The sequence below is a fragment of the Rhinatrema bivittatum genome, chromosome 15 (assembly GCF_901001135.1).
Source record: "Rhinatrema bivittatum chromosome 15, aRhiBiv1.1, whole genome shotgun sequence".
Taxonomy (NCBI): domain Eukaryota; kingdom Metazoa; phylum Chordata; class Amphibia; order Gymnophiona; family Rhinatrematidae; genus Rhinatrema; species Rhinatrema bivittatum.
Genome location: NC_042629.1, coordinates 30,662,462 through 30,688,838, shown reverse-complemented (window position 1 = coordinate 30,688,838; position 26,377 = coordinate 30,662,462). Strand labels below are relative to the sequence as shown.

Genomic DNA, 26,377 nt, shown 5'->3' with positions numbered 1-26,377 from the left:
GCACCGGCGTGCTCTCTTTTCCCCCCCTCCCCCCCGCGGCCCGGAAGAGGAAGTGGAGAGCATCGGGTGCCTGCGCGGGAAGAAGAGACCACACTAGCGTGGTCTCTTCTTCCGCGCAGGCACCCGCTGCTCACCACTTCCTCTTCCGGGCCGCGGGGGGGAGGAGAAGAGAGCACGCCGACTGGAGTCATCAGGGTGCCTGCGCGGGAGTCATCGGGTGTCAGCCGGGTGCCAGCGCTGGAGTCATCGGGTGCCTGCGCGGGAAGACCCGCGCAGGCACGCTAGTGTCCTACGGGAAGAAGATTGCAGCGCGGCTCGGAGGAAAATGAAAATCTTCAACCGCGGCCGATGGGACTTCCGCCTTCGCCTCCGCGAGGGCTGAAAATGAAGGAGGTTAGCGTTGGGAGGTGGCTGCTGCTGCCCGCGAGTTCCCGGTGGGGGGGGGGGGGAAGGGGGAGAGAGTGAATGAATGAGCGAGCAAGCATGTGTGTTTGAGATCCTGTGTGTGTGAGTGAGAGATTGCATGTATGTGAATGATTGAGAGCCTGTATATGTGAAAGAGAGTATGTCTGTGATTGAGATCCTGCCTGTGAGAGAGAGAGCATGAATGTAAGTTTACCATTGGGAACCTGTATGTGTAAGTTTGTAATTGAAAACCTGTTTGTTGAAAGAGTATGTGTGTATGATTGAGATCCTTTGTGTGTGAGAGAGATCATGTGTATGTATGATTAAGAGCCTGTGTGTATAAGTAAGAGAGAGATCATGTGTGTCTGATTGACAGCTGGTTTAGGTGATGGAGCATGTGAGTATGTGATTGAGAGCCTGTGTTTAAATGAGAGAGAGAGACCATGTGTGTATGTGTGTGATTGAGAGCTGATTTAGGTGAGGGAGCATGTGAGTATGTGATTGAGAGCCTGTGTGTAAATGAGAGAGAGGACATGTTTGTAAGCATGTGAATGAGAGTCTGTGTGTGAGAGAAAAAGACAGCATGTATTTATGTGATTGAAAGCCTGTGTGTGTGTAAGCGTGAAAAGATAGACAGCATGTGTGTAAATGTGTAATTAAGAGCCTATATAAGTGAGAGAGAAAAAACATTTGTATATGTGAGTGACTGAGAGCATGTGTGTATAGGTGTGTCATTGAAAGCCAGTGTGAGAGAGAGCGCTGGTATGTGACAGAGAGGAGAAAGTTCCAAGCAAACCACCCCACCTCCTGCTAATTCAGAACAATCTCAGGACACCTGGATATCAAACGTTCCCAGGTATGCAGAGCAAAAAAATGTTTGTATCCTTATTATTTTTCATTACTGGATCTTTGTGTCTGCTATTTTGAAATATTTTGTTGGTATCTGGAAATGTTTTATATGAGTTTTTAATTATTGGATATTCCACTCATTAGCTGTTTCGAAATATGTTCTTTTTGTTAGTACAGTTTTACTGCTGATGATTTTATATTTCTTGATTTGTTTTATAAGGATGTGTGATGTTTCTTTTTTCCTTTGTTACACTGCATACAGAGACTCTGGCTTGTTGCAGTTTCCAATTCAGTTTTTGTCTGCATGCTTCTTGTTATGCGTTTTGGTCTCTTTATTCTATGTTAGGTGAGGGACAGCACGTGATTCAGGTGAGGTTTTCTGCTGGCGTGTAGTTTCTGTGTAGGACTCTATAGCAGCCTGACTTGGTCCGTTTTCCTAATAGGAGATGTATTGGTGTCTTAAGGCCTGGTGTAATATTTTCAGAGACTTATTGTACTTTAAAAGTGTGATCTTACATAAAATGCACACATTTACTTGTATTTAGTTTTAAACATATTGTATGGCTCTCATGGAAATTACATTTTAAAATATGTGGGCGTTTATGGCTCTCAGCCAAAAAGGTTCCTGACCCCTGGCTTAGAGGGAGTAGTGGTTAGGAAATGGAGGTTGGGGTCTCCCTCTCCCCCCCCCCCCAGACCAGCAGGGTGGGATGGGATGGGGGTATCCTAAATAAACCCCTAAATGGGGTTTTATTTTATTTGGATGGGGGAGGAAGGATAGGCTGGGGGGAATCTTCACACTAAGAGGCACGATTGCCCTCACTTTTTAAAATTAATTTTGGCAGGGCCAGAGTTGTCCCAGAAGGCGGCGGGGGTCACTTTGGCCTTTGGGAAGAGATGTACATTTTTGGGCCTCAGGCCCTATAAGCGACGGCAGCTGTGGCCGAAGTGGGCAGCACGACTTTTTTGTTGCATGTTCGTGCCGCAATAGGAAGGCGCCCAATATCATGAAGGCGCTCCCCTCCACGATTGTGGGCTTCTCCCCCTATAAGCTATCTCAGCTCAGTACTTTCCAGTGTATTTAAAACCTCAAATTTTCAAACCACAAGAGAAATGCCCAAGTTGGCTTTAAAAACCGGGTTGGTATGCATATAAGATTTATCCACATGACTTTACTGGTTTCAAAAGGTGGCACCAAGCTCTGGTGTACAACTTCCGAAAATTGTTAAGTCAAGAATACGTCCCCGAAATGCCCCTTGCAATGTGTGCAAAGTTCTGTGCACAGTCTGCTAAAAATGACCATCGTGCGCCACCATCCCATTGATAAACAAGCACAAAGTGGTAGCTGAGATTTCTGAGGCTATGAAACCCCGTAAGACTGAAGAATTTAACAATTCTCTTCCATCAATTCCGGCAAAACGTCAATTCAAGTTCAGACAAGCACTTTGGAAAATGATAAGTGGACACTGCTCACCATTTCAGGGTTTGCGCGGTGGGGACAGAGAGCTTCCAGGTTTGTGCTGGGCTAGGAAGGGGGTATCAGGTTTAACGTTTCTGCTCTTGCATGCTTACCTGTGTCGGAGGATGAGAGCGTCTTGCTGACCGGAGGGCCATGGACTGCCATCGCCTGCATAGAGAAATTCCTCTCCATCACTTTAACCTTCGTGGGAGTTGCCCTGGGAGAATCTGAGCAATGTAAGACATCCGTTATAAATCACTAAAGCCATTTACAGTGGAAAGGAGTAATATTAGGACTTTTTTTTTTTTTTTTTTTAAATAGAAAGAGTGGTAGGTGACTGGAACAGCCTCCCAGGGGAGGTGGTGGAGGTAAAAGTAATGCAAATTCAAGAAACCTGTGATCTACTTCCCATGTTGGCTGAGTTTCTACGGAGACAGCGTTTACAGCCCCTAGGAATTTTGGGGGGTCACACAAGGCTGACACCTACTGCCTGGGTTCAGGGCCCATGATTGTAGGGTTCCATAGGGCGTTCTGGTGTATTGGGAGGAGCTATAGAATAGGAGGAGAAATCCCCAGGTTGTTCATAATGAAGGCTTAAGGCGCCAGATCCTGGCTCTGACTCTGAGTGAGCTGAAGGCCACTGCCGAGTCGAAAAACAGAAAAGAAAAAGAAGCCCATGAGCGACCCAGAGAGGCCTTGGTGGTGGGGAAGTGAGGCTCATGCAGTGCGTCTATGAGGCCGGCTGTTTCAAAGAGTCCAGTATGCCCTCATATCAAACACCATTTGCCATCCCTCAGAGCTAGGCAGATTGCTAAAGGCAACGTCAGGCATTTTAGTTGCCATCCAGGTGGTCTGGTATCAGTGCCATGTGGTGATCGGTTCATCACAGCTGGCAGGGTGTGGTCCAGTACTACAGGAGAAAGGCAGGAGGCAGCAGTAGGACAGATAGGTATAGGACAGAGATAAACTGACAAGTGACAGCAGACACAGCAACAGGGTGCGAGACTGCTAGAGAGAGAAACCAGATAAACAGAGATGAAGGTGAGGGACAGATCCTGGAAATCTGCATGAGATGCCTCCACCCTAGCCCTCTTCAGTCTACGACTTCAACCCCTGCACAATGCGTGCAACAACTTTCCCCAGACTTTCATGCATGTCCCGGACTTGTCCCCACTTCCAAGTCCAATGCGTCCCCTGACCACAGCACCATGTCTACTCTCCCAAACTCCAATGCTGCCTGCCCCTGACCCCTAGCCTTGCATTCAGCCCCCTAAGTAGCATGTCCCTGACCTGAGCCCTGCAACACTCTCCCATTGGCCCGCGGTTTTGATTTCACAGCTGTGACAGTGGTGACCACAGTCCCACATGGCATCACCGTCCGATCCGTCTCCACCTTCCTGGCAGGCAGTGGGGTGGGGACCTGCCGTAACCTCCAGTCGCTGGGTTCTATGTAAGAGAACTAGAGAGAGGACAAAGTCAGACCAAGCCCGAGCCCCCTCCACGCCAAGAACCAACCCCTAAGCTCAAAACCCAGATGTATCTCCAGCTCAAAGTAAAATCCCAACCCAGCCCAAACTGAAATTCAGACCCAGACTCAAACCCAAACCCAAGCTCCAGCCGCATGGCATTGCTAAGGACAGAACGCATCTCTGGGCTCCATCGCCTTGCACGTAATTACTACCACTGAGAAGCTTCATTTCTCAGCTTCCTGCTGCTTAATAATGGCGCTCAGGCCACGGGCGTCCACAGACTCCGATTTTAGGTGTTTATAAATTGTAAAATTTAGGGGTTTATTTTCTAGCTACTTAGGAGTTCTTTGGGGAGGGGGGGGGGGGGGGGGAGTAAAAAATCAGTGTTTATCAGTGTTTCCACAGGCAGGAACTTGGGTATCTTTTCCAGTTGAATCAAATCCATACATTTGTGCAGCTGAGGAGTCGTCGGGGCAGAAAAGCACAAAAATGGGGCACAGCCTTCTCTTCTCTGCCCAAAACCGCTGCTGGCAACCTCCTCGCAGAGTCCATCAAGGGCGTGGGGGCCCTTAAAAGGCAGCGCACCCCTTATGACCGTTTTTCGCCTGTAGGATGGGTAAGAAAAGGAAGAATCTTGGCATCCCCTATCAGTTTCTACTCCAATTTGTGGGCCTAAGGATTCACGTGTCCTACAGGTTAAGTCGTCATTGCAGGTGTGCAGGGGACATCAGGAGACTTTAGGCTTGTTTCACCTGTTCCCAACCGTTCCTTTTTGATGGAGCCCCCTGTCAGGGAAATCCAACTGAGCTTGTTCACCTTTGAGGGCCCTTAATGGGGAAGGAACAGACACTGTCGTCAGAGTCAGTTCCTCTGCCAGGTCAGAATGGTTTTGTGGCAATTCTCTCTCCTCAGACTATTGTCTCTGGAGTCAGAAAATGTAACACTTTAGGACAGCTGGAGGATTGTCCCTTGTATTGAAGCCAATTTTTCTGCAACAGCTAATCTTCAGCTAAACTGCATGAGTTAAATACGCAAACTGGCCTACTTGAAATTGACCTTTTAGCTCACACGAATGCTGCTTCTAATATATAAAATTGTTTCTTGGCTGGTGATAAGGATAATTTATTTTCTAACCTCTCACACTTTGGATGAATTAACAAGTTACATTCTAGAAATCTACATTTGTTACATTTCCCAACGGCTTCCTTTATTTCAGGGTTTGAATTATTTAGGGAGTATGTTGTGGAAAGTTGCAGTTTTCTTCTGATAAAAGGGGCTGATGCAATAATTGTGCGCAGAAAGCGGGCGCTCGGTGTTGAGCGCCCGTTTTCCTAACGCGCGCCCAGCCACCTCTCCTGGGCGCGCGATCCAATATTTAATCGAGGGATCGAGCTAAAAAGGAGGTGCTAGGGAAAAGTGTGCGATCCTAGCGCCTCCTTGCATTGGGTGCACAGGAGAGGTGGCTGTCGAGCGGGTTGGGAAAATGGATGCTCAATCTACGCGTGTCCATTTCTTCCGCTACCAGCACAGACACACACAAGATACACAGCCTGAACCGTGTATCTTGTGCATATTGGGTGTCCAGATTTTTTTTCCCCCCAATTTCTTTTTTTTTTTTAAATAAATACTGCTTTGTTTAGTTCCTCCTCCTTAGTATCGCTACGATACTATTAGGAGGAATCATAGAAAGCAGGATTTTTCTTCCCCCCCCCCACCCCCATACGCGCCCTTGAGCGTGGCAGACCTTTGTGCCAGCTCTGGGCTGGCGTAAAATTTGCCGCGTTGCAATGGGCGCATTGGCCGCGCAGGAAATTTATTGGATCGCGGGGATTAGCCAATAGCCTCATCTACATGAATTTACATGGGATGAGCGCCATTAGCTACGCGGTGATCTGGACGCACTAATCCCCGTATTAGATGGGGGGTGATGGACGCGCGTCCAATTGCGTACGCAGCGGCCAGCGCACAGTATTGCATCGACCCCACTGTGTTCCATCTTGCTGACAGTTTCTATTTACTGGATAAAAGCAGGAGGCGTGAGGAGTGCACCCCTCGGTCTGACATTTCTCAGTTTCTTCAGTCCTCATATGATATGAAACGTTTGCCATTTCTTTCTTGTCTGATATGGATAGATATCATTTTTTTGCCAGTATTTTAGACACAAAAGTAGCCTGTTTTGTGGGCAGTGAAGTCAGGGATTCCCAGATGTAGCTAGAGAGAGGAGGAAGGCGTTCCTCAAGTTAAAAGCTAAGCTTCTCTTTCGGGGGGGGGGGGGGGGCTTTATTTATTTAAAATTCCCATGTAAAATGTGTCGTGGGGTATCGGGGAAACAAGTTTTGTCTTCTCATCTTGAAATGTTTATTATGGCCAAAACTCCTGGGGCAGGTGGGGGCTGAGTAGGTCTCTTACGGGTGTTTTCCTAACTGATAACCTTATAAATGATTTTTGTTTGGCTGCCTTCCATTATTAAGGGACTTGATCTCAGTTGGATATTTAGATATATATATATATATATATCCATATATATTTGGTACTATCGTTTTCTGTGATTATACCTGAGTTTGTATCAGAATTTTGATTCAAAACTTAATACAGATTAAATGGAAAAACAATGCGGAAGATTCAGGGTGGGCATAGGAGGGTGAGAGAGCAGTGGAGGAAATGTTTTTTGTATCGGGGGTTATCAGTTAAAACCTAAAATCAGAAGCCCTACCTATAATATAATATGCAGGGACGTCAGAGGCCCAGCTGTTAAAAGGCTTTGACAGAGTGCCACCACATTATGCTCATGGCCTCACTTTCTCCTCAATCAGAGCAAGGCATGATTCAGTGGATAGTTTTGTCCCCTTTCCATTGATATAGCTGCCTCCGCTTCTGCTGAAGCTTGTACTCCAGTCCCGGTCAGGCCCAGATTTAGGCAGAGGCAACATAAGGCAACCGCCTAAGGCACTGAATTTTGAAGGCACCAAATATCCAGGGCAAAGAGGAGCCCGCTTCCACTTGCTTTAAGGCAGTGTGCCAGCACAGCTTCAAAAGGGCATCACCGTGGCCAAAACTGGGTGCCAAAGTTTTAAATCTGGCCCTGATCCGGTTTCCAGTCCCCGTCCCAGTGCATACTGGTCCTTGCAGCAGACTGTAGGGGCCAGAGTGCACCATACGAGTCCAGAAGATGAAGGCTGGACTCTGAACCCTAGACTGAAATGACTCTAGGTTGAGATACATTATTCTCATCCCAATACTGTACCTCTGCTGTGAAAGATCCAGGCAGAGCGCCGCTGCCGCTGACGAGTGCAAAGCTCTGCTGCCCCGAAGGCTGCTTTCGGAATAAATCTATAGGGACTGTGGCATAAGCCAAAAACGGACCTGCAGCAAAGAAGCATCACAAGAGCAAATGTCAAGGAGAAACTAAATACTTTCACCTGACCCTAGCGAATGAAACGGATCCCACTTTTACTGAAAGGCATCGCTTGGCTGCGACGGCGTCCTGAAGTAAAAATGTTAACTCAGCCGGACAGTCTAAAATGCTGAAACACAATTCTGCAAGTTTTAGAAGCACGAGCACTGTGGCAGCAGGATCAGTGGCAATGCACAATTCTCTAGTCTTGAGCCGTAGCCCTTCTCCCAAATCAGCTCCCAGCTGCTGGGAACATGCGTTTTTTTACCACTCACCTAACACAGCAGCTCTGAGAGGATAACTTTAGAACAGCTGGCAGAGCAGTAACATCTGCAGGCACATTTAACGAGTATTTGCAAAGCGAAGCCGAGCATGCGCTCAAATGATCTCACACTAAGTTACGCCTGCTCCAAGCTGGGCGCCATTTGCGCTAGGGATCTTAAGTGCATCCTGCGCATATAATCCCACCACCACCCCCTGGAACGCTTGACCTCAGTGCGTGTAAAATCCACATGAAACTGGGTTAGGCGCCTGCGTTTATGTGCACTGAGCCTGGATCAATTGTACAACAGCCCCCTCTGTGCACCGGGTTTTACGCACGTAGATGATTTTGCAAGCCTCGCCCAAAAAGTCCAGACCTCTCTTACCAGCTCACACCCGCTTTAAGCATGCGGGGCGAGAATATTTTTAGAAGTCATTCTAAATGCTTATGAATGGCGAGGGACTTGTCTATATCCAGGTTAAAGTCCCGATGACTGGCACTACTGCTCACAAATTTCAGAAGGGTTCATTCAGCCATTTCTTGTTCATGCACTTCCCACAGAGGAAGGGAGCACTTTTGGAAGATGAGGCTAAGGCAAGTAGGGAGCAGGCGGAGGAAGGGTTTATTATTGGGGGTGGGGAATTGATCATCAAGGCTGGGAATGGATGAGCTGTAATTCCAACAATAGAGCATTTTCATGAATTCCTGAGCAATCCATGCACACTTTTATATGTCATTTTCCAAAATAATTAAAAAAAAATTCATTGAAAAAATAAAATTCCTTCTCTGTATATATACATACCTGCACACACACACAATTTCTGGGTAAGAAGAGAGCGGTGAGATGTTATAAGCAACCTCCCCCTGAGAATTTTAGGTTTGCCTCCGGGAGAGGGTTGGGAAACACTGATTTAGTCTGTAAGTAGTGGTACGACCCCCTCCCCCCCCCACCAAGAGAAAGCACTGACCCTTAAGTCTGTACCCTGCTCTCTGCCTCCACTTCAGAGTTAATCAATGACCCTGACATCTGAAAACTGCTCTATAACCCCCCCTCCAGGTAATCAGTGACTCTGCCATCTACAAGCTGCTCTCTGAACCCCCTCCCCCAGGGTAATCACAAGAAGTGCTACGCTGGGTCAGACCAAAAGCCATCGAGCCCAACATCCGGTCCAGATCATAAGTACCCAGCAAACACCAACAAGTAACTCGATTTCTCGTTACTCTCAAGGATTGCAGTAGCTTTCTTTACTCTACCTGGCTAATAATGTTTTGGACTTTTCTTCCAAACCTACCCCAGTGTGCTAGTTGCCTTGACCACGCCTTCTGGCATCAGATTCCACAGCTTGGTTTCGTGATGAGTGAAAAAGTAATTTCTAGGATTTGTTTTAAATCTGCCAGTTGTTAGTTTTACAGCATGTCCCCTTGTTTTAGTATTATTTATTTACAAAAAGTAAATAACCAACCTGACTCCCCTTCTTCTCTCCCCCATCCCCACCTGGGATAACAGGTGACCTTGCTTTCTGCACCCCTCGTAATCAGCGACTCTGCTCTTCGTACACCCCCCCCCCCCCCAGGGTAATTTGTGACTCTCAGTTAGTAAGCTGCTCTCTGACCATAAGAACATGCCATGCTGGGTCAGACCAAGGGTCCATCAAGCCCAGCATCCTGTTTCCAACAGTGGCCAATCCAGGCCATAAGAACCTGGCAAGTACCCAGAACCTGGCAAGTACCCATCACCCAGGTAATCACCAGGACACTTACTCTCAGAGACGCTCCCAGCTTCTACAATGTGCAGGGTTAACTCCTTCGATTTGGCGTTTAACTCACTGTGGAAGCAATACAGGCTGTGTTAATATTCACACATCTCTTTTTATCAATGTTATCTTAAGAGACTCTCCCCTCTGGGCAGATTTTCAAAAAACACAAACACCTACTCTGCATCGATGAGCAGCATTAACGAGGTGCTTTTTATTTCTGAAGTTCTTTACCCGGGTAAATCGGCCATCTTAAAACCACCCTCCCCACATCTTCCTGAAAGCACCGTGGTCCTCTGTAGAGCAGGCACTTGGAGCCGGCCTGGGAGACAGAGTTCCCAGGGGGAGGGAAATCATGCAGACAGATTTGCATGGTCAAACCTATACAGGCTATTTTCCTCTAAAATTTCAACTGCAAAAATAAGCAGCTGCAAAGTTGATGATTTTCAAAGGAAAAAAAGTACCTGGGGACTTTGCCTCCAGCCAGGAATTTTGAAGACTGCCCCTATGGTGCTTCTTCACAATGTCCTTGGGTCACTGGGAGCAGATATGTCTAGAACTGTCTCCCCTCATCTGGATTACCCACAAGGGGATCCTACTCCTAGTCCTCCTCTAATGCAATCTTCTATTATTCCATGCCGAAAAGGTAAAGAGGAGAGGCAGCGCAATAATCAGCTCCGAGACACAAGATCAAACGCCACAGAGAAGATCTATGGGGCGAGCCAGAGCACTGCATTAATGACCAAAGGTCTCTCCTCATCAGGAAGCTGAGATTTTGGTTGTTAAAATGATGAATCATTGCAGAACCGACCAAGAAAGGGCTCAGCAGAGAACTCTGGGTTTCTTAACCCACTGCAAGGCATACATTTGCACTGCCTATCACCCTAACCCGTTAAACTCCACCTTCCCACTGTCACTGCAATGCATTTTATGATTCACGTTGTCTATGGGGTTTCTTTGTTGTTTTCAAAATGGAAGAATAGAAAATAACAGGATATTTTGTTTTTCTTCTATTGCTTTAGTGTGCACGCTTTCCGAAACGGGGAACAAAATGGGAAAAAAATATTAGTGATAATGACATGGCATGACAATGTTTGGCCTGCACACCCCAAATATTTCAATTCTAGCCTTTGTTTATTCTGTTCTACCTGAGGAAGGGAGTGTCAGCTCTTAAAATGTATTCATTTAGTCCAATGAACAGGTATCGCCATCTTTTTTATTTCCATGTTCATATGAATTGGATCAGATTGGTTACTGCTTGTATCATATAGACAGTACGGACCAACTGGATCCATGGAGCATGAGCAGGGCCATCTTTAGGCGGCTTCCTCCCGCCTGTTCACCAACAACCTGCCGCCACTGTGCTATCCTACAAATGGCTTTCCAACAGCTTCCTGCACGTGCGTAGGGAAGTGGGGGAGCCTACACCCCCTCCTGCCCACTGGGGACTGATTCAGGAGAAAATCAGTAGGGGAAAATGACTTGTCACTTTTCTGAGTAAATACTGGAGTTTATTTTGATGGACAGAAGCCAGGACAGTAAAAAAAAATATATTAAGCATATTTGGATTTTAAAGCATAGGGTTCCCCACACATCTTGGGAAGAGTGTCATAACTTTGAAAACCATTGACATGAAACTTTTTAATGACCTCTTGAACCTGAATCTCCCCTCGTCCTTCGCTCCTTCCTTCAGCATCTCCCCTTTTCTCTCCTCCTCTTTGAGTCTCCCCTTCTTCACCCCTCAGCATCTCCTCTCTCTTTTCCCTCACCCAGGGTCTCACCTTTTCATCGCCCTTCCCTCCTCCCAGAAGGCCACAGTCCCAGTGGAAGCTCTGGGACCTCCTCCAGCTCAGCTCCACAGTCTTTTCCCCCAGTGGCAGCAGCAGCTCAGGTCTCCCTCCTGCAGGGCGGCTTCAGTGGCGATGCCGGCTTTGGTGGCAGATCTGATCTCCCCTTCCAAAGGCACTGCCCTCCTTCCTCCTACGGTGTGGCTGCAGTGTACATCTGCATGCTACTCCCACCCTGCATGCACTATCCAGGCCCGGCTAGTAGAAAAGATCAAAAGCCCACAGCGCTGTTTTTGAAAGGAAGGTAAACATCAGTGTAAACTCATTTTCTTCTTTGCAGAACCCCAGGTCAGTTTAAACTGAAAAGGAAGGACCCTACCCTTGCTTCAGGGCCATCTTTAGGCCTGTGTGTTGAGTGGGGTCTTTCTAGCTGCAAGACCTACCTAACGCATTTGCCTGAAGACGGCCCAAAGTGTGAGGTCATTTTGCTAACAAGTACACTCCCCAGGCCATTCCAGAATCACAAGGCATGAACTTAAACAAGTTATAATCTAAGTAAACAAGCTGTATTTGCAACTCATTTGTGCCTTGGAAAAACAATGAGATGGAGAGAGAGAGAGAGACTTGATAAAGGACAGAGGGTGAGTGGGAGGGGAAAAGGGCAGGGAACAGATGAGAGCCGGAGGACTGCGCAAATCACACAGCTATGTATTCTAGTAAAGGCTGAACAGACCGGAGATGAAGTGTAAAGAATGCTATTAAGCAAAGAATCTAAGGAGAAGGCCACAGTGAAACACTGCCTAAGCTCTATTACCGAAGATGAATTTCCATAGTTTACTATCAGAGCTGCTTTCCTATGCAATGCCAAAGTCAAGATTAACTGCACACTCACCACGATTGCCTCTAGTAATGCTATGGTAAGCAAATGTATTGATTGTAATGAATCAGACAGACTTAAACACTGTCCGATCCAAGCCACCTTCTCCGAGTGTGCAAACACTTGCAGAAACTGGTCCTGTTGTTTCATTTGCTCAGTCCTCATGAGGTCTTTCCTTTTACTTTCAATTTATCCAGCCTGATTCTAACTTGGGGAGTTTGGAGGGAAGGCTGGGTTTTTGTTTGTTCAGTCTTGGGCAGGCTGGTGTATGAATGAAATAACTGCTTGTCACAGGCACATCTGAAGTCTTACATGATACACGGTGGGAGCCTTCTTTAAATGATGATACACAGAGGACTGGAAATCATGGGCAAATTAGGGACTGGGCAAACTTTATACAGAGCTTTCTTTCAATCCTTTATGGGTTCATTTTGTTTTAATAAGTCTTTGCCTAGGGTTAAATTTCTACCTTACATAAAATTTGCACTACTTCAACCCTACACAGGATAACGCAAACCATCGTTTAGGATTTTTTTTCCTACATAACTATCATCATATGATGGTGGAAACTGCAAGAATCTTTGCAAAAACTTTAAACCTGGCTCAAATGCACAACTTACAGCACATAGCAAATAGCTCATTGGCGTCCCCCTCCCAACCACGTCATTCACCTCTCGGGCCTTCACCAGCATCCCCCTCCCAACCACGTCATTCACCTCTCGGGCCTTCACCGGCATCCCCTTCCCAACCACGTCATTCACCTCTCGGGCCTTCACTGGCATCCCCCTCCCAACCACGTCATTCACCTCTCGGGCCTTCACCGGCATCCCCTTCCCAACCACGTCATTCACCTCTCGGGCCTTCACTGGCATCCCCCTCCCAACCACGTCATTCGCCTCTCGGGCCTTCACTGGCATCCCCTTCCCAACCACGTCATTCACCTCTCGGGCCTTCACCGGCATCCCCCTCCCAACCACGTCATTCGCCTCTCGGGCCTTCACTGGCATCCGCTTCCCAACCACGTCATTCACCTCTCGGGCCTTCACCGGCATCCCCCTCCCAACCACGTCATTCGCCTCTCGGGCCTTCACTGGCATCCCCTTCCCAACCACGTCATTCACCTCTCGGGCCTTCACCGGCATCCCCCTCCCAACCACGTCATTCGCCTCTCGGGCCTTCACTGGCATCCCCTTCCCAACCACGTCATTCACCTCTCAGGCCTTCACCAGCAACCCCTCATAACTACATAATTCACCTCTAAGGCCTTCACTGGGATCCCCCCTCCCAACCATGTATTTCATCTCTATAAGGCTTCATCTACATCCCCCTCCTAAACATGTCATTCACCTTTACAGGCTTGTAAGCTCTACTGGCAGGGGAACTGATATAGACAACATCCAACATGGGCCCTGACTTTTAAGTCTGGGGTACTGACATGCAGACAAAAGGGAAAAAGCACATGATGGCTCCTATGGCAAGTCCCAAAACAAAGAACGTCAAGCAGCATTGTCTGAATTATCAAGAAGGCTCCTCACCCAGTAAAAATGTTACTATCAGTAATTTATGGGTCTGACAGTTGCTTGGTTTTGATTGATTGTAAATATTACTACCCTATCATAAGGCTTGGGAGAAACTGCATGGAGCAGCAGTTACTACCCTTGAAATAAACATGGGGGTATCTTGCATGGAGCGGCAGATACTACCATAAGAAGCTTGTTGGGCAGACTGGATGAGCCATCTGGTCCTTTTCTGCCTTCATTGCTATGAGCAGGTACTATCTCTTCTGTTTTTGTATAGCGTTACGTATGTTGAGTAGCGCTATAGAAGTGACAAGTAGCAATAGGCTTCACCACACTCAACTAAGTATTTCACCACAATATCACCAGGTCACACAAACCTCACCAATGAGTGGCTCTGGTGATGGAGGTATGTAAAGCTAGGAGGATTGTGTGAAGAAATCCATTTACTAATCCAGTTCTAAAAGCTATACTCAGAGCATGGCAGGGCCCTGCATTTCAAAACACAAGACGGCTGCACAATAAACACCATTTTTTTGTTTTTAAAGTCCTGGTCTCAATGCACTGGATCCAAATTTTCTTCAGCATAGCTGACGTACAGCACTTCCTAGGGTTTCCTGTCCTTATTTGCTTTCTCTGTGGCTCCTGCACTATGGTAGAAAGTAATCACTTCTTTTTTTATTTTCCAGTCATGGATAGCAGGATCTCTAGTCCTTTATCTAAAACTTACATTTCATACAATTATGGTGACAGAGAGAAAAAGATTGTCCCAAGGTCATAAAGAGTTGGCGGCAGAGCCGGGCTTTAGAATAAATTCCAGAACCCCTGGAATGGCAGCGCCAAGCTACAAGCCTTCGATCTGCTGACACGATCACTCTGGGGACCCTGATTAAGAAGCCTGCATGCATGCTCCTGCCTCTCTCTCTTCCCACCACTGTTGCACTGTCACGTGACCACACAGAAGCCCTGAAAGCATTAGGAGAGGCAGCACAGACAACATCCAGGAATAAGTCTCTAGCACTTACAAGGAGAGCACCTCCTCCCAGGAGGGGGTGAGAGGGTTCTTTGCTGCTGCAGTGATGAATTTCTGGACAGGCTCGTTAAGCTGAGCCATACACACAGGATTACCGTTGCCTGTGAAGAGAAGGAAGGGAGGGAACACAAAGTCCGGATCTGAGAGAAGGTCCACAAAGCCTTCATTTGCCAAATATCTGATCCTATCCACTCAAGTGCCTTTTCTCTACCCCAGCAGGCTGCAAACCCTGGGGGTGCTGGCTGTCACTCTGGGCAACGGCAGGCATCAGTGCACACAACAGGGCTCAAAGCCCGGTCCCGAGGGCCACAAGCAGGGTTTTCAGGCTCTCGCTAATGAATATTCACGAGGTGTCACATTCATGTACACATGCTGACTATCCTGCTTGGGGGGGGTCTCAAAGACCGAATCGGAAGCTGCTGCAGAATGATGGCTGCTACTCCTCCCCAGGCAGAGACGGAAAGCACTGCCTAGGGAGCTCAGACCTCTGCAGCAGACGACAGATATCGCCCTGGCTTCTTTTGCCATCTTGGTTTTCTTGATGAAAATTACTTTGAAATTTCCCATGAATTGTACTTATACAAAGTAACTCTGCGACATACATCATGATACATCATGAGAGAAAACCTTCTACATGGTTCTTGTGAGTTTGTGCTGTGACAATTTTTTTTTTTGGAAATTGTGTCACATTTTTCAGTTTTGCAGAGGCACAAATACAGAAACACAGAATATGGCAATAGAGGGTGAGTAAAGAGCCCATCCAGCCCTTTCCTGTGGCAATACTGCAGACTTCTGTGCTTATTCCAGGCCCCCTTGAATTCTGTTACTGTTTTTGCATCCACCACCTCCTCACCCTGAGAAATATGGCCTTATATTACTCTTTGAGCCTCAGCCTGTGATCCCTTTGTTTCTTTTCAGTGAATGAGATTTGCTTCTTGTGCAATATTTATACCTTTCAGGTATCTCACAATCTCTATTATAATCGCTCTTCTCCCTTCTTTATGGAGAGATGGAGCACAACATTCTAGATGAGCTATCGCCAATGACCTGCTTTTTTTTTTTCTGCTGGTTACCCCTCTCCTCAGGCACTCAAGCATCCCTCTGTCTCTCATCACTGTCCTGCTGCACTATTTTGCTGCTTTAAAATCATCAGATATCATTACCCAAAAGGTCTCTCTCAGAGTAATGTCTCCACGAAAGTTAGTTTTACACATACCATGGGAAGAGTGAATCTCACTCGTAAGCCAGGGCATGTTGGGTATGAACTCAGTCTCTCAAATTTACTGAGAATGCTTTTTTTTTTTTTTTAATACTTGCATTGTGCCAAAGAGAGCCTACTCCTGGGGTTCATAGGATGGAATATGTACTGGCAACTTATCAAGGTGCGCCTGGAAGTTCTCTCTCATCAGGCCGGTGGTGCCCAATACAACTGGGACTATTTCTGTATCTTTCTTTCACATTTGCCTGGTCTCTGATTGCATGTCTAGATACTTAAGGATCTTTTCTCTCTCTCCATATGTTGGGTATAGTAGTCACCTGGCACCATTAGCTGTGATGATGTTGATTGTTCTCCTTTACCACAATATCCGGTTTTCTTGCATGAAAGGGAATGTCCCAGGTCTTCATACTCTGCAAGTCTACCAGGATTGTTTTCCCAGCGTTAGACTGCTTACACAGTTTCCAGTGGATGAGCCATGCCACCTTATTGTGCTCAGGCCTTCTGACAGCAGCATGTCACACCCAGTGACGAGATGTGTAACTGTTTTACAGAATCTGCATTTCCTGTACTACTATCCTATGCTGCAAATATCAATCTTTCATCTTTAGCTTAAAGTTCACCTCTCCTTAATTCCTCTGTCAGGTTTTGATCCACCCATGAGTAATTGCTAAACTCTTTGTATTTCCTACTATATTTATGCTTTTGTCAATTGTTTTTCTTTGTTTACTGGCCTAATTCTGTAACAGACTTTTATCTTGTTTTGCAAATCAGTTGCCTCTTTCACTAGGCGTGCTGGTGGATTCTCACTCTCATGCTTTCTACTTGTCAGAGTGCTTGTCCAAGTTAAAGGATGGAGACCCATTTTAGTCATTCACTTTCGTACTTCAGCACTTTTTGAGCATTTGGATCTGTTGATGCTGATACGTATACCTGGAGCTTTCTCTGTGTAATCTATTTTTTTTTTTAAATTATTTAAAGGATTTTGAAAGAGTTAAAGTAAACCATAGGAAAATGCCATCATAAAAATCAAGCAAATTACAACACACATAAAAATCACAAAAAAAAAAACCCAAAACAAATTATAACTGCATCTAGTCCACATAATTGGAGAATGAAGAAAGAAGAAAAACAAAAATATCAGGAAAATCTGGAATAGCCATCCTAAGAAGCCATGACAACTAACAAATGACCCTAAATCTTCAATGCCTTATGTTACAAACAAAGAAAAAGAAAAGAGAATTAATTTCCCACATTTTTCTCTTTAAAAGATTTTCCAAATGAGAAGGGTCAAAGAAAGTATATTTGTTCCTTTGGCATTTGCAAGGGAACTTAAAAAAAAAAACAATAAATAAGTTTGCAATGCAAGCATCTGAGTTTTTTTTCTGAAGTGAAACTTTCCTGCTAAGCTGGGTAGACCGAGCAACAAAGAACATCCTCACTTTCTGGCCACAGAAAGAAACATCTTTCTACTTGCAGTACAAACACAGCACCAAATTCTTATCCTTCAAAGTATTTAAGAAGACTAACTATTTCATTCTTATAGATATTTCATCTGTAAGGACAAGTCCAGGCTATCCGTAGCCGGAATAATATCCAACTCCTTTTCCTCCACATTCTCATTCCGCACCCCTGATGGAAGACAATACGTGTTGGAAATCCCAACCATTCTATCATCTGAAATTTTGAGAGCCTCTCTTAAATAGTTCCTAAAATGTTCCTGAGGAGATAATAGCCTAGTTTAGGGAAGTTAAGGAGATGCAGATTATTGATCCTAATTGAATTCTCCATACCTTCCAGCTCAGAACGAAGAATTAGGGACTTCTTAATATGGGCCATCCCAACTCCTTGCAGACAAGATAATTGTTATCCTATCCTGTCCAAATGCCCTTCAATCTCTCCAAGCCTTTTCTCGTGGGCCTCCATTTTGGAAGCTGCATTTTCTTTTGTAAAGAAACAACTGAGAAATTGAGTCAGCTAGAATGCTCTCAGTCCTGCTGACTACTCCTCAAACATCCTTCAGCTTGACTCCCTTCTTAGCAGCCAGTGGAATTCCTGTTTCCCCTTTAAGGATACAGGAAGTGACACGGGTGAAAGCAGCGGTACCCAAAGCTCAGAGGGAAGCACACTGAACTGGGACATACTATCACCAACTTCCATCTCCTGAACAAAAACACATTTGGATTCAATAGGCTGGATATTCTCCAGGGCTTCTGAATCTGGAGTTAGCAGTGTCTAAGCAACCACTGTTCCTCGCTGCTCCACATCCTCCAGGCACTGCTTCAGTAGTGTTTCTTCCTCCAGCAAAGCAATCTAGCACCAGTTTATTGGCAGTGAGGGAAGGTCTCGCACTAAAGCTCAATGATGCTTCTGGTTCTGGAGAACTCTCACTCTTGGTGCTCATTTCAGAATGCAGATTCCTTTGGATAAGCTTCATTGAAGCTGCTGAAAAAGGAGAGTAAGCCAGAGCCTTCTGCTTTCTCTTCCACATAACCATAGTTGTAAGCAAAACTAATACAAAAGCAACACTAGCAGTAGAGATACTTCATCAGATTCTGCCACGGTGGCCATCTTGCGAAGTCATAAGAACATAAGATATGCCATTCTGGGTCAGACCAAGAGTCCATCAAGCCCAGTATCCTGTCTCCAACAGTGTAATCTATTTCTAAAAGGCCCATTCCGCTTTCGGCTCTTGGTATGTACAATCTTGCATCCATTGATTTATAGAATACTTGGTGGGCAAAGGAGGAGTTCCTCTATCCAACTGTCCAAATTCTTTATGGAGCCAATTTCAAAAACTGTAGAAAAGTGTGGGAAAAGTGGGTGTTGATGGATAACTTGTATCTTATTCCATGCTGTTAAAGCACTTTAAAATCAGTTTCAGTCTCCTGTAGTATTCTTTGATGATCTTTTCTCAGAAACTTGTGCTGGATTGTTGCACCTTCCTCTACTCCTGGATATATATTTATATTACGCCTTCCTGCTCAAGCTTTTTTTATGTTACGGTATTCAGTTGGCAAAATGTTCCGTTGTACTTCATTTTCCCTTGAGAAAGGTCACTTTAGTGCATTTGACCAGGCTGAACGTCATCCTGATGTCACCTGAGAAGCTCTTCACTATTTGGAATTGTTTCACTAAAGAAGGTTCTCAACAGGTGGGTCGGGACCCACTGGTGTGTCGCAAGCTCTTGGGAGGTGCATCGCAGGGCCAGCAGACGGCTGCCTCCTTATCAGCCTGGGTGGGAGTTGGCTGACTTCTTTTACACTGGGCCCATTGGAAGGCTCCTCTCACTTCCTTCTCTTCTTTCTGGCCCAGTGAGAGGCTGTTTCCTCCTTCACCCAGATCAAAGCTAGACATTGCCAGCAACGGCTATTCTGGGCCTGAAGAAACGTAAACTTTATCTTCCCCTGCTGAGTCTGGGAGTGATGCTGCTGATCTCTTCATCATGTGGAGGGTGGGGAAAGGAGATTGGGGATGCTGGGAAGATGAAGGTGGAACGGAGAGGGAGTGTGGGGGCTGCTGAGCAGGAAGGGGTGGGAAGCAGTGGGTTGGGGTAGCTGGGCAGGCAGGGGAGAGAGGGAGCACAGGGAAGAGGATGTGGGGGGTCTGGAATGCTGGGCAGGGATGTGAGTGGATGATTGAAAGGGAGTATTTGGGAAAAGTGAAGGATGGAGGATGCATGGAAGGGGAGTGATAGGGTGCAAGAGCCATAATAGAAGAAATGCACATTCCCAAAACTGACCTATCTTTGTACTTTGCTTAGTGTAGGAGGTATTTTACTAGTAGGTAGGGATTTGTATCCATCTTCTTTGTTGCATTTTCTCATTCTCAATAGGCCATGCATTGGTGCTGCACTGCTGCCTTTTCACAGGAAGGGCTATTGCTGTTTGAGTTCTTGGAATTAGTGTTGCAATGGTATGAAAGGTTTGCTACACATGTACTGAGTGTTTTTTTCAAGTTTTGTATTTTACAAAAGCACCTGGTAGTAAGGGAGTTTGTGTTTCTGTTACTGAGATAGCACCAGAATCAATATCTTTTTATATGGCGAGTTGTATTAGAAATATCTTAGTTCTGCTCTGCATCCATTGTTTGGGGACCGGGGGGCGGGTTCCTGTGGATGCGGAGTATATGTTTACGTTTAGTTTGTGATGGTCAAGTGTTCAGCATGTCACGCATGTAAGCATGATCTGCCAGGTGTGTCCCTACAGAAAAAAGGTTGAGAACCACTGCACTAAAGTGATGATCACAGGAGCACTAAAGTTTAAAATCATCTACAAAATAGTAAGTGAGATGTTATCTGTAGATCATTAGTATCTCTAGGATAAAGGCTAAATTCATAGCCTAAAGCGTTAATAAGAGAATTCAGTGCCAGAGAAAACAGGAGTGGTGATAGGGAATCTCCTTGAAATATTTCTCGCTGGATGTTGATGTAGGAATGACATTGTCCATCTTCATAATTCAGATAGAGTGTAGTCTGCCACATTTTCATGGTGAAATTGATGTACTCAATCAGTGCAGGGTTCAAGCTGTACTTTTCAAGGCAATTTAGTATCCAAGCGTGGAGGATGCTATCAAAACTTTTTTTTTTTTTTTATATAATCAATCTCTGCTATACTAGAGGTTTCAATTTCTTACAGCTGGCCTTGATGCCTTTATCCAGAATCAATTGGTCTTTGATTCCATACTCTCCTCTTTTGTTGCCCTTCTGTTCTGTTGTCATGATGTTATTAAAGTTTCTGTGCTCATATATTCTATTTGAATCTATTGCAGGCAACAGCTTGTAGTTTGTAAGTAGGCAAATTATTGGGCAGTAGGTTTTCTTGGGGGATGTTACATGGGGCTCCTTTTGGAAGAAGATGTGTCCTTCCTGCTATTATTTATGGCTATCTAATCAATTTATTTTTTTTTTTTTTTTTAGTTTGCCAGGTTTTGCAGAAAACAGCCATTTCAAAACTAACTTTTTCCCACATCTGCTCCCACATCTGCTTCACTCCTCCCCATCAATCTGTCCCAGACAACCCACTAGTACGGTGCTGCTCCAAAAGAGCCAAAACAGTTGATTTGTCCAAGAAGACAAATCAAGGAAGAGGTTTTTGGCCCTGACAAGTCCAATATTTGATCCGCGACACCTTCCTTACTTGCTGTAAGCTGCAGTTTTTCAGAGACTAGGGCTCTCACTTTAAATAATGAATATTTCCAGCAGTGGTTCGTAGCCTTTGCCCTCCTGAAGAACCCCCACGAGTGCCCTTATTTTAACTACAAGCTTCTAACATCAGCATTATCAGATACCGTGAAAACCTCTATAATTATCAGAAGATCCAAGGAGCCACACCAGGTGTATTTAGTGAATCAAGGGTTTTGCCTAGCGCTGTTCCAGAATAATTGTACCTGCTGTGTCCCGGCTGGCTGGCAGCATGGCTGAAATGTTTTTCACCTGCAGCCTGAGCTCGTGGATCCGCGGAGGCTTAGGGGGGCTCATTCCCCGAGCAACAGCTCCTATGCTCTGCGCGTTCTGGAGGAAAATGGAAAGAATGCAAGATGGGATGGAAGAGCACTAATATTCAGATTAACAGAAGACTCATTAAACACAGGGTTTAGTTCAGCCAGACTTCTTCAAAAATATGAAAGAGTGCGGATTTATTTGAATTAGTGTAGGAAAGGAAGTCCCGTGGAGAAAAAAAATGATGCAAACTTTCACTAAAGATGCCTAGGATTTTAATCTTGCATTCTGACTGGCTCATGCTTGATGGTCCTTCTCAGTACAAGAAAAGCTTAGAGCGAGTGGATGCCAGGCACTGTTCTGTTGGAACATGCCATTACCTGTTCTTGGATCTGGCTATTCAGCTTTGGAACGTCCTGAGCTGGAAGGAGAAAAATGCGAGGAGACAGCAAGCAGGGTTACCTGGATTTCCTTCACATCAGTGGGTTTTGTGCTTAACATGACTGATGGACGGACAGAGCTCAGCAGAGCCTGCACGGCATCTCTGAGCGTTGGGGTCGACCCCACATGTCCCAGCCATCTGACGGTAACCGAGAGGGAATTAAAAAAAATCAGAAGCTTTAGTCAATGACAGCATGATGGGCTGCAAGATGTGCAGACAGAGAAACAGACAGACACACAGTCACAGCTAAAAAAAAAAAAACTGTAACAAAATTTGCAACTAAAACAGGATGAAGTACAAATCTAAATCTAAAAATCACCCCATGCAAGCAGAAAGTAGTGGTTAGTGTGCTGGACTGTGATTCAGAAGTCCTTGGACAGGAGTTCAAGACTCTCCTCTGCTACAAATCCTGCATAACCCTACTCAGCTCTTGCAATCTTGCTGGGTCCAGAGACTACGCCCTCTGTTACATTGTTGTGCGATATCCAGTGAATTCCTGGTGAATGAGCTGGCAGACAGATTACCTTCTTGGCAGAGAAGGGAGAGCCTCCTCTCCTAGTACAATAAAAGCACCTAGATTTATACTCATTTGCAAAGGAATGTTGATCTTTATCTGCACTCTTGCCCCTCAGCATAGCCTAGTTCTTATCTGTACTCCTGCAATATGTATTCTTTTGGGCGGTCAGTTGTTCTCCTAAAACATGGGGTAACTTGAAAGGAGCAGCATTATCTGCTTACTGGTATCCCAAGGTCATTATTTTGTGATTGTGCAACACCTCTCAGAAAACCTTGATCAGGCCTTGGCCTAGTCATACCAATAAGCCTTGCTGCTCTGTGTTGTGAGATACTGATGCATGTGTTTCAGTGTGATGTCTGCATGGAGCTCTGATGAACATCTCCTGTCCATTATGACCTAAATAGCAGTGGTGGAGCTGTATCTGGGAAAACACTGGGATAACTTGCATTGAGTAACCATGGTTAAAAAAACAAAACAAAGTTCAAAGACCATGGGGAAGCCAGATGTTTTGGACAATGGCCTTATTAGTTTTGATGGCTGAGTGAATTATTGGAAAGCTAGGTAACAAGACAGGGAAGGGGGATCTGGGCATTAGATTCAGTGATGGTCTTATAATAATAAAAGTGAAAGATGACAAGACCTTAAATGACCTACCAGTAGGAGCAGTGGAGACCAGTACTTTAACAAATTCTAGGCATGTTTATAACATACAGGAATATGGAGTTACTGTGGAGGAGTTGCTTAGCAATAGTGATCATAATGCAATCCAATTTAATATAATTAATGGAGGGTGGACATTAAGTAAACCTACTGCAGTACCATAAACTTTAAAAAGGGCAACTATGATAGAATGAGGAAGTTAGAAGAAACTAAAAGGAGCCGTTTCAAGATTAAAAGTTTGCCTGGCATGTGGACATTGTTTAAAAATACCATTCTGGAAGCCCAGTTAAAATGTATTCCATGCATTAAAAAAAAGTCAAAGGAAGACCAAATGACTGCCAGAATGGTTTAATGAGGTGATAGAAGGCAATTAATGCCAAAAGGGCTTCTTTCAAAAAAATGGAAATCAGGGCCAAATGAAATAAAACAGACAACAGCATAAGCACTAGCAAGTTAGATGTAAAACAGTAATAAGACAGGCCAAGAGAGAATTTGAGAAGAAGCTTGCCATGGAGGATAAAACTAGTAATGTAAGTTTTGTCAAAGTTCATCTAAAGCAAAAAGATTGCGAGGGAGTCAGTTGGACTGCTATAGATGATACAGAGGTAAAAAGGGTGATCAGAGAGGACAAGGAAATAACAGGAAAACTGAATGAGTTCTTTACCTTGGTTTTTACTGAGGAGGATGTTGGGAACATACCCACATCTGAAACATTCTTTGATTTTGATGATTCTGATGAAAACAAATTTCTGAGATAATGAAAGATATAAAAGATCAAATTGACATACTAAAGAGTAACAAATCACCAGGACCAGATGATATCCACCCCAGATCCTAAAAGAATGCAAACATGAAATTGCAAACCTGTTACTAGTAATATATAACCTATCATTTAAAACAGCCACAATACCAGAGGATTGGAGGGTGGTCACTGTAACCCCAATGTTCAAAATGGGCTCTAGGGCTGATCCAGGAAACAATAGATCTGTGTTCCAGGGCACAGACAACCAAGCCTGATGGGAAGGAAGGCGATGGACTTTAATGTTCTGTGTGGGTTCAGTTACATGGGGGATATGCAAAGATGATGGTTGCTCGATTTTGACTATGGCTTTGATGTTGTCTATTTATTCTGTGATTTTTTTTTTTTTTCGATTTTTTTTTTTTTTTTTTTTTTTACTAGAGTAAACCACTCCAAACATCTTGAATGAATGAAGCGGGATATAAAATGAACTAGTGAGCCTGATGTTGGTGCTAGGCAAAATGGTAAAAACTATTCTTAAATTACTGCCCAGATAGCCACTTAGGAAATTGGATATAGTGGAATATAAGTGTCTTAAATAAAATAAGATAGGTAAACATAGCTTAATGGGGAAGAGGTGACATGGTTTAGGAAAGGGAAGTCTTGTCTTACAAAACTATTAGATTTTTTTTTGAAGATGTAAATAAATATGCAGATGAAGGTGAGCTGCTTGGTATAGTGTATTAGAATTTTCTGAAGGCATTTGACAAAGTCCCCCATGAGAGACTCCTCAGGAAATTAAAAAGTCATGGTACAGGAGGCAGTGTCCTGTTGTGGATTAGTGACTGGTTAAAAGCCAGGAAGCAGATGGCAGTTTTTCTAATTTGCAGATGACACACAATTATTCAAAGCTGCTAAAGCAGCAGTAGATTGTGAGGAACCGCAGGACTACCTTGTGAGATTAGGAGACTGGGCATCTGAATGGCAGATGATATTTAATGTGAAAAAGCATAAAGTGATGCACATAGAGAAAATAATCCCAGCTACAGGTACATAATGCTGGGTTCCATATTAGGAGTCACCACCCAAGAGAAGTGCCTTGTTGTGGACAGTACATGGATATCCTAAGCTCAGTGTGTGGCAAACAGAATGTTTGGAATGATCCGAAAAAGGTATGCCTGTACGGCAATTAGATCTATTTTCTGAAATTTTTTTCTAACCTGCTTAGAATGTAGGATAACAAATAAAATAAATAAATATTCCCTCTGTATCGATCAATGGTGCATCTATACCTCGAGTACTGTGTGCGGTTCTGTTCACCCCATCTCAAAAAACACAAAAACGGACATAGAAAAGGTGCAGAGAAGGGTGGCAAAAACGATAAGGGGGATAGAAAAGCTTCCTTATGAAGAAAAGCTAAATAGATTAGGGCTCTTTAGCTTGGAAAAGAAATGACTGAGAAGGGATATGTTAGAAATTGATCAAGTCATGAGTGGGGTGGAACAGGAAAATAAAAGGATGGTTATTTGCCCTTTCAAGTAATACTAAAACAAGGGGACACTCCATGAAACTAACAGCCAGCAGATTCAAACAAATTGTAGAAAGTACTTTTTGCTCAACGCCCATCAAGCTGTAAAATCTGGTGCCACAGTACATGGTCAAGGCGATTAGCCTTGCAGGGTTTAAAAGAGCTTTAGACTCGTTCATGGAGGAAAAGTCCATAAAACGTAATTAGCCAGGTAGATCAGAGAAAGCTATTGCCGTTCCTAGGAGTGAGTAACCAAGAAATGGATCTATTTTACAGGATCTGCCAGGTACTTGTGACCCGGACTGGCCACTGTCGGAAACAGGATGCTGGGCTGGATGGACCGTGGTCAGACCCAGCAGGACATTTCTTGTGTTCTTATGTAAGCAGTGGTGGAAAAGGGGTTAGCAGTTCAGTTAGCGGGCAGAGGTGGTGGGGAAAATGGTGTTGGGTCGCGGGTGGGAACGTAAGATACTCAGCTACCCAAAGTGAAAGAATCGCAACTGGGCAGACAGGATGAGCCAATTTGGTCTTCCTCTCCCATCATTTTTTGTGTTGTTATAAAATTTGTGCTTCACATGTATCAGTGCAATGCCTGCATAGGGTCCTTCATCTGCCCATGCTGCTTTCCTGCACAGTTATTGAGGACAATCAGCCCAGTGGCACTGATCAAGTGATTTATTTTATTTCATTTACATCTGATATACCACCTTGTCATACAAGACCTAAAGGTGGTTTACATAATAAAAATCAAATTGCACAATACAATCTATTGGATTCCTAGTATTGCAAAACTCTCTCTCCTAGTTCAGCCAGCTGTTATTTTAGTAGGGCACAATTTGGATTGCTGTATTCCTCGAATAAAAGGCTTATACAATTAGCTAATCACATGCTGCTGACAGCTAGAGAAACTGTGCCAGGCACTGGAGCCCTCCGTGTAGACCTTCGCTGGATTTCTGACTCTGAGGCACACTTATGCTATAGAAAGTTATTCTGGAGTGCCGTGGATTTGGAAACTTTCCTAGAATGTGT

At 44.8% G+C, this 26,377-nt stretch overlaps 1 protein-coding gene across 1 annotated transcript in view; it reads right to left on the bottom strand.

The window, feature by feature from the left end:
- LOC115076485 (C2 domain-containing protein 2-like) overlaps positions 1 to 26,377 on the bottom strand; it is a 72,204-nt gene that overhangs the window by 19,267 nt on the left and 26,560 nt on the right. The window contains exons 5-13 of the mRNA XM_029578029.1: positions 23,630 to 23,830; positions 22,328 to 22,459; positions 21,925 to 22,042; positions 21,411 to 21,534; positions 14,799 to 14,907; positions 9,600 to 9,664; positions 7,427 to 7,545; positions 4,004 to 4,172; positions 2,827 to 2,940 (exon numbers count right to left, since the gene is read on the bottom strand). Of these exons, the coding sequence (XP_029433889.1) occupies positions 2,827 to 2,940; positions 4,004 to 4,172; positions 7,427 to 7,545; positions 9,600 to 9,664; positions 14,799 to 14,907; positions 21,411 to 21,534; positions 21,925 to 22,042; positions 22,328 to 22,459; positions 23,630 to 23,830 (1,151 nt within the window). The remainder of the gene's footprint in view (positions 1 to 2,826; positions 2,941 to 4,003; positions 4,173 to 7,426; positions 7,546 to 9,599; positions 9,665 to 14,798; positions 14,908 to 21,410; positions 21,535 to 21,924; positions 22,043 to 22,327; positions 22,460 to 23,629; positions 23,831 to 26,377) is intronic.